Source organism: Choloepus didactylus, chromosome 1 (genome assembly GCF_015220235.1).
Source record: "Choloepus didactylus isolate mChoDid1 chromosome 1, mChoDid1.pri, whole genome shotgun sequence".
NCBI lineage: Eukaryota > Metazoa > Chordata > Mammalia > Pilosa > Megalonychidae > Choloepus > Choloepus didactylus.
Window position 1 is genome coordinate 133992911 of NC_051307.1, and position 8665 is coordinate 134001575.

Consider the following 8665-nt stretch of genomic DNA (forward strand, 5'->3'; position numbering starts at 1 on the left):
AAACATTAACACTCAAAATAAAAATATTACTTTTGCTCCTCCATCCAGCTGCCCTGTTTCATGTTGATGGCACCACACTGAAAACTCTGGCCTCAACCTTGACACCTCAGGGGGTTCCAATCCATCCTTTCCTCTGTTTCAGCAATGACCCACAGCCCCGGGTTTCATCTTCACTGCTTTGGCGCAGGCTTCCCATTTGACACCCCTTTCATCCTCCTAATCTTGTTCATTCAAATCAGTCCTCTATAAATATTAGAGGAACAGGATTACTAAAGCATGAATATTATGCCATTCCTTTGCTCAAAAATATGCAATGGTTCTCCAAAATCTATAAAATGCAGCCCAGGCTCCTCAGTGTGGCTTTCAACAGTACTAATGACAAGAGTTCCAGATGCATCTTCCACTCTTTTCACCTATATATAACCTAAACCTCAAGCCAGGGGTAACTTGTCCACTGTTAAGTACATCACAAACAATCTGTGACCAACAATGGCTGAAGTACCCAAACTTGTGAATTATTTACTTTTTAAAAATAAACTAGAAAGGATTCATATATCTTCTCACTTACCTGCATTAGAAATGGGAGGTAGAATTTCTGCCAGAACATTGGGAGCTGCCCATAATCCTAGGTTCCCCATGGAAATATCTTACACATGAGATCTTATTTGTCATGTGAGTCACAGTGAAAAGAGATGCTCCAAACCAGGATTCCTAAAACAGTGGCATCATTAGAGGTATCCACTACTTGTAGGGGGAGCAAACAGCCTGCTTCACTTCAAATTATGGCTGGCAATTAAAATTTAAAAGCCATCTTTCTGCCAATAAAAATCAAGGAGAGGGGATGGAGGGACTCTACAGATAACCACAGACTAGGAGAGGAAGCTTTTTATAATCATTCTTCTCTATCAAGATGAAAATAGCTGCTTAGCAGGTTAGAGGCCAAAAATTTCACTCTATTGATTTTCTATTCACAGTGCTGATGTGAAGTTTCCTTTTTAAATAATTAATTTAAGAAAAAAATGCAGTCAATCTAAAAAACAATATTGAGTATATCAAAATACAGAGGGTACTCAAATATGGAAAAAATAGTGAACAGGCTTCTAGATTGAATGAAGGTGGGGAAAACCTGCTCTAAACAAAAGGGGTTACCTGTCTTTCTCCAACTATGCCTGCATTTTCCTTCCTTTGTATCATTTTCATACTTTTTCTACCACCTGAAATGCTATCCTCTCCATCTCCCTTCATCCAATTTCTGTCAGTTCCTCCTCAAAAGTATCCAAGATTCCCAAGTTCCCTCAGTTGGGCCATTGCATTCTCATCAGCAGCCTAACTGTATCTTGTAGCTCCACTATTTTTTTTAAAAGCTCATCTTTCCAAGGAGATGGAATGTTCTCTGAGGGCAGAGAATGCACTGATTTGTTTTTGAGCATCACACAGGTTTAGCACTGTGACAGACTATATATAAAATGTTGACTTTATTGAACTGAATTTCTAAACAACCAGTTTGGAAGATACACCAAGATCAGCAGTCAAGATCCGACCTTCATCTATAAAGAGGTTCCCTAAGCACAGGAAAGAGGGGTTGTCAAACCAAAACAAAACAAAGCAAAAGACTCATATTTTGGCAGAAATTTTAACACGGCATTTCAAATAAAAATAATCTGAGTTTTCTCTTAAACATAAAGCATCTGTCCACACTAAATTCAAAGATCTCTTGCATATCAGTAATGTGGGAGTCAAACATTTACTAACAGCAGCTATAATGTCTCAAAAGTAGATCATTCACTGTACCATTCATATTTACTCAGATTTACAATATATCTTATTTCAGAAAGGTCCCACAGAAACTTACATAAATACAGATATTACAATAAGATAAAATGACAACTATACGAGATGGAAAAAAAAAATAGGACAAAGGAAAATTGAATGTGGGAAAGACAAGCTGTCCTGGGAGTTAGGTTCATATACCAAATGAATGTGTTCTATAAAATTCTGCACATTTGCTAGAGGCAGGTCAGAGATTTAGCTCTAACACTTCTGGCAGCGAACAAACACAGGGTGACCCATCAGTTACATGATTAGCATAACTTAAGCTAAAAACAAAAAGATATCAGAGAACTACTTTTCCCATGGCCCTTATAAAGAGGACACTATACAAGGTAACCAACAAACTCCTCAACATCAGAGCAGTTGATTTGTCAGAGAGCTTTGGAAAACTATTCCTCATAACGACACTCATAGGAAAATGAAGGCACAAACATCAATAAATGCAAATGATGTAGAGGAGGGCAGGAGAGCCAAGGAATGGGTCCAGGTACACAGCTCCCAGCAGGTGTAGGTTTATGACAAAGAGATTTTATTCTATCTAGACTAATCTGGGATCCAGATGCTTCAATGCATCCACTGATCTTTGAAATTATAAACAAAATTTGATGTCCATGTGCATTTTTCTAGGAGAATATGTCTTGCAGTTTCATAACATTCTCAAAGGGAAATATGACCCAAGAAAAGATAAGAACCATTGATCTAAAGAACTAGGCTGTATATCCCGCAGGCAACCCTCCATTAGCAGCTTCTCTTCTGAGCTTCTGAGAAGTGCTGAGCATCACGACTGCAACCCCTAACAAGCATCTGCAGTACAGCTTCTCTCTGATGCGAAATGTGGAACTCTAAGCCTCAACCGTCAGCCAAGCTGTGTCAATTGTCAAGATATATGACCTTTAATTCAATAATATCCATAAGCATATGGAGCACATAACAATCCATTTTTCTAGATAGGTTTTAGCCATCGAACACTGGCAAAGTTGCCTCAAAAAATTGGTGGTGATATTTCTTCCAGTCCATATAAAAAATTAAAAACCCACTTTTTACTTGTAGAAAAAAAATTACAGATAAGCACAAAAACAACCATTTTCCTAGATAAACATTTTTTATGAACTTTAAAATGACCATCTTTCCACACCAATTGATACAATTTGAGCTTTTTTAAAAACCTTTTTATTGTTTTTACTCTTATGTTATATAGCAAAACAATCATTCATATAGCTTTGGACACATAAACATTTAGCCATTCCCTCAGAAAATGGAGGCTGAATGTCCCAAAGGCATCAAATGAGGACGCTGGCCCATTGGACCACCAAGACAAGGCTCTTTAAGATGTCATCATATGGAAGAAGTCATAGCCATTCAAAGTCTGGTCCTCAGTATAACAAGTCCAGAGACTTATCTTTGTCAAAGAATCCACAGTTAAATAGGCTCAAGAGAACTAACTCATGATAACCTAACTCATAAGAAGCTGAAGTACAAATCAAAATACCAATTTATTAATTCATCATAGAGAATATTTCTTTTCACTAGTCAGAAAATTTGTACCTAAAGCTAAGAGGCAGCTTCCTCTGTGCTAGCATACCTAGAATCCTGAATTAGTAACCAGAAGTTAGAACAAAAGATAGCTAGACTGTTTTGAGGATACCTACTGAATTATTTTTGCCCAATATACACTGTTCTGTTGATCCAAGTTGTGGCTCCCACATGTAGCATTTCTTCCTTGAACACTGTCACCCCAACACAGCAAATCTCTTGCTCTCTGCACTTTCTTCTACATTCTTCTCTTCATTCAATACTTAACATAATGCCTGATGGTATACTTTTCATGCATTATTATCCCTATTTTCTGAATAAAGAAACTCCTAGATAAAGTTGCTTAAGCAACTTGCCCAAGATCACAAAGCTAGTACAAGGCAGAGCAGAGACTCAAACTGAGATCTCAAGTCAAAGCCTATGTTCCTAACCATGGAGTAAAGGATCAAGATGTCTTTCCCTAGGTCTCCCATCTCCCAGTTTGATTTAAATGCTTCTCCTCTGTGTTTCCATAAAACCCTAAGCACACCATGACTATAATTTTTGATATATGGATCTATCTCTCTTACGAGATTGAAACTTTTTGAGAATTAGGGTCATGTCTCATTCACCCTTGTATCTCCAGGATATTATCTATCCAGATAAATATGCAAACTAATTTGTCCAGTGGTTTACTATAAAGATCACCAAACTGAAGCCTTCAAACTAGCCATGTACTCTTAGAAAAGTCATGACTTCTCCTGTCCTCATCTTAAAAAATGGTATTAAATGGATGTACAAGGTGGCTCAGGTTCCTTGTAGATCTAAAAAGTCCACAATTGTAGTTGGGCCCCAGACTTTTATGGCCTATTTTATTAGTCTGAGTAATTAGAGAAAAAATTAAATTTTAATTTATCCTCTGAACAACTAGATAGACAGCATATACATATAAATAACAAGAGAGTTCAGAAAAAGCTTTTTTTTTTTCTGAATGCAGATAACTATCATTTACACCAAAATCAAACAGTGGCACCCTCATCTGGTGAACATTAAACAAATGTTAAAACAAAACAAAATAGACAAGAATTAGATGGTGAATTTTCTTTCAATAATCTATAAAGAAAAAGCAAGAGAGAAATTACCTAATATTATTTGTTATTATCACATTCCCAATATCAACTAAATAACTCCTACTTATGACACTTTCCTTACTTTGCCCTATAGCAAAGCCAAAACAAATGAACTGGATGCACTCTGCAGAACGTTACAGAGAGAACAATTATTCTATTTTTAAGGGTAGACATAATATTATCTTGAAAACAGCAGGCTTTTTTTAGGTAAAATACAATGAAAGGTATTTCATGCTTTGGCTAACAATGGTCATCTCCTTTATAAAAAAATTTTAATGAAAAGTCAGGCATATGTAAAATAAAACATTTACTGTGTCCCTTTTCCAGGATGGTACATTTGCCACAAATTAGTACTAGAAATTTTCAATCTGATTCTTGTTTGTGTCTGTAACTTTCATGTATTAGAATAACTTAAAAGAAAAAAAAATTTTAAACCACCCATTCACTTCCATGTTCTGGTTCAAAGCATGCCAACATAAAACACCCAGACAACCACCAACTTCATGGTTTCACATTAATAAAACACCTTTAAATTAAAAATAAATCTGTGCTTTCTAAGACCAGAAACAGATTATCATCTGCCAACAATTTTAATATAAAAAGTAAGCCTATTAAACAATTTACAAGAGTCTAGGCACATAAAATGAAAATGTAGACACTCTGACCAAACCCAAGAAAACAAATCACTCATTACATGGCAACCTTGTCATTCAGGTATGTTTTTTTGCCCAAGTATGTAGCATCTCTTTCCTCAAATAATTTCCCATTTTTCACCTACCTGTGACCAAAGGGAGGGAAACCCTACACAATACAAGAGGCAACAAAATTACAACCAGGGAGAAACTTTCATTTTGAAAGTCAGATTATAAAAAGGGCTAGGACTCACAGAAAATAGCAATAACTGATTTCAGTTCTACCAAATAAGTTTTCCTACTAAGTTTGTCATTCATTCATGACAAACTTGGTTCTACATGGCAGCTAAATACAATAAGTATTTTGGAAAGATTAGCAGAGAGGTGGGTGTAGTGACTTTGTATAAAAGAAATAAGATAATCAAGTGAAAGTTTTCTCAGTGTTCATCCAAAACAAAGGCCAAACAACAAGCAGACGCTTTAAAGATCGAGATCGGGTCCCCTACAGCCACCCAAAGAAGAGAAAGGCCCTGAAATGACACTTGGGAAAAAAGTTGGATGGGAGCAAGGGAGAACAGGGCTGGGGAGGGGGGTAGGAATTGGGGGGACAAGGGTTAGAAAGTATGCTGCCAAAAAAGAAAGAGAAAGAAAACGTCTGCAGCAATGAAACCCTGTTACAAACTGACTCAAGAGAGATGAGGTGGCCTGATGCTTTTTGAAGCACTTCGCCTGGGCCCTTGCCCTGGGATCGAAGTCAATCCTTGCCCTATCCTCCAGGAAACATGAGCCCCAGAGCGCACCCTGGGGCGAAAATAAAGTGAGGGGCATCTAAACCGTCCTCTAGCCCCATCTCCTAATCCCAGATGAACCTCAAAGATATCTATAAGCGAGAGATGTCTGGGTCCCAAGCCGGCCAGTGTGCAGGGGTGAAGTCCGAGCACCGCCTCCTCTGCGGGCACCGCCACCTTTGCAAAGTTCCAGGGTACCCTGGTCCCGCGCAGCGAACCAGCTAAAACCAGGCGGCCAGAGAGACGCTCCAGTCAGTTAACCCAACTGCACTTACAAAGTTGATGGAGTTGGGAAGAAGCGCAGAGCTGCCCTCGGGTTCCTCCTCAGAGCGAAGGTGATGGGAAGGAGTCACTGCTTCCCTCACTGAGTCCCACTCTGCTCTGCAAATTTAGTCTCTTCGCTAATGGAGCATCGAAGACCGTTTTCTTTCTTCTTTGTGCATAGCGCGGCCTCAAACCTTAGAACAAGGACACTGAGACTTGGCGCCAAAGTTCCCTGGATATACCATTAATTCTTGTGATTAATACCTCGCAAGACTTGTCATTTGCTGGATTCTGGCTTAGGAGCCTCATAAATTAAGAAGTACGAAATAGGTTGCGAATGACCCTCCCTCCCAGAAATCGGACCTTCAGTCCCAGGAGGTCTGGATCCAGCAGTGTTTTTACAACTTGAGCCCCATTTGGAACGACTGGCTTTGACCAGTCCGGCACCAGGTCATCACCACGCCCCTCGTACCGAGGTCCTACCCGTTAGCGCACACAACGTCCTGTTGTTTACACACGCGCGCGCGCACACACACACACACACCCCACACAATAAAACAAAGCCCCGGAAACTCCTACCTCGCCCCCGTGCCCGTCGAAGATCCCGAAGATGGACGGGTGCGTCTTGTTGACCAGGTCAGTAAGAACTTCGAAGCGGTCCTCCATGTGGTCCCTCCGACCTTGGATGGAATACACCGCCACGTTGTGGTTCTTGAATTCCCAAGTCTTGGAAAATTCGGCTTCGAGCACGTCGAGACCCCCGAGCCCATCGTTTTGCATGATCTCGGCCACCTTGCCCTTCACCATCTTCACGGCGTCCCGGCTGGACTTGACGATGGTCTTCACCTCGTCGGTGTGGAAGAAGTAACTCCACAGCGCCAGGCTAATGCACAGCAGGAAGAGCGTCTCGGGTCTCAGCAAGAAGTAGCGCATGATGCGACCCAGCAGAGACAGCAAAGTCATTGTATCCTCTATCATTTATTATGCTAGAGTCCCAACCACCAGCAGCGACGCGCGCCCAGAAGGCTTGCCGGGTCCCGGAGCACTGCGGGGACAGCCGGAGGAGAGGGAAGCAGAGCGGCGGCCGAGGGTGAGGAAAGCAGGCGCGCAGAGCCGGCGGGTGGTGGGAGAGCAGGCTGCTCCAAGCCGGCACCGCGAGCAGAGGCAGTTTCCCTTTTGTCTCCCGACTTCGGCGGCTCTGAGGCCCGGGCTCCTGAGGCCAGCGCCCTGCGCACTGACGCCCGTGTCCGCCGCCCGCGCCGCTTCTGCTCCCTGCGCCCCTTTGTGAGGCGGCGGTGGTGAGACAGCTGCAGCAGGAGGAACAGAAGCCGCCGCGGGTGCCCGGGCTGGGCGACAGGAATCAAGTTAAAGTTGCGCCGGGCGGGTCCGCCGCGATGGGCGGGAGAGTTCGGGGCGCCGGCGCCCGCGCTGCCCCTCCAGCGGTGCCCCCTCGCGGCTTCGCGGAGCTAGCAGCAGGTGAGGAGGTGCTGGGCGCAAGAGCCCGACGGGCGAGAGATGCACGTCCCCTCGGCCGCGGCTGCAGGGGAGCGTGGAGCCGGCCGGGAGCTCCGAGCCCTTCACATACCCTAAGGAGCCCCAGAGAATAAAAGTTTTGCGGGAGCCGGGGCAGAGGTGGGGGTACAAGAGCCCGGCGACGCGGCACAATCGGCTCTAAGCCGCAGGCGGGCAGCCGGGCTCTGCCTGCCTCTCCGCGGCGCCTCCCGCCTCGGCTCGGCTCGGCTCGGCTCGGCTCGGCTCGGCTCGGCTTCGCTCGCGCGCCCCCTCCTCGCGGCCCCAGTCCCTCGCCCCGCCCCACGCGCGTTCGTCCCGCCCCGTCCCGCTCTCCCAGCGCCTGGGTTCGCCGCGGGGAGGTGCTGGTGCTGAACTGTCAAAGGCTGCGGAAGCTCTATGTTGCGGCTGGCGCACGCTACACACCAGGGAGGTCCAGGAGAATCGAGGGGGAGGGGAGGCGCGCGTCCACTGCCTAGGTTATGCGGAGGTTATGCCTCCTTTGAGGATTCCCAAATCAATATAATACAGACCGTAGTAATCTTATCGCTGCTTTCCCGGAAGCCACCGCTGCCCGCTGGGAAATAGAGGGTCGCACGTGAGAGCCTCCCCTCCCCGGTAAGATAGTGCGGTCTCCGCCTCGCCAGGCCTAAGGCAAGCGAGAAGGGACGTACTTCTTCCGGCTTTCAAAGCGACGCGGAGAAGATCGTGTTGGGCCGCTAGTCACCTCCTGGCGCTTCTCTGCGACAAAGGCCTCTGCCCGTATCTCCTGAGAGACGGAGAATGGGCCTGAGGCCTAGCAGCCTTCTCGCGACAAAAGTCCGGCCCAAAAGCAACAGGATGGGGAGACTCAGAGCCACAAGGAAGGGTGCTCAGATGATAACCCTCGGAAGAAAGGGAAAGGGCTGGCCTCCCTACTCGAGGTCTGAGGCGAGCGGCTGCCGCCCTTGAGGCAGGGGACTTCGCTGCCACGAAGTCTGTCCCTAGTCGCAACCCTCCC

At 44.7% G+C, this 8665-nt stretch overlaps 1 protein-coding gene across 1 annotated transcript in view; it reads right to left on the reverse strand.

Moving 5' to 3' along the window:
* PPM1L (protein phosphatase, Mg2+/Mn2+ dependent 1L) overlaps window positions 1-7886 on the reverse strand; it is a 382513-nt gene extending 374627 nt beyond the window's left edge. Inside the window, exon 1 of the mRNA XM_037841562.1 lies at window positions 6736-7886. Within this exon, the coding sequence (XP_037697490.1) occupies window positions 6736-7134 (399 nt within the window). The 5' untranslated portion in view covers window positions 7135-7886. The remainder of the gene's footprint in view (window positions 1-6735) is intronic.
* Window positions 7887-8665: the final 779 nt, after the last annotated feature.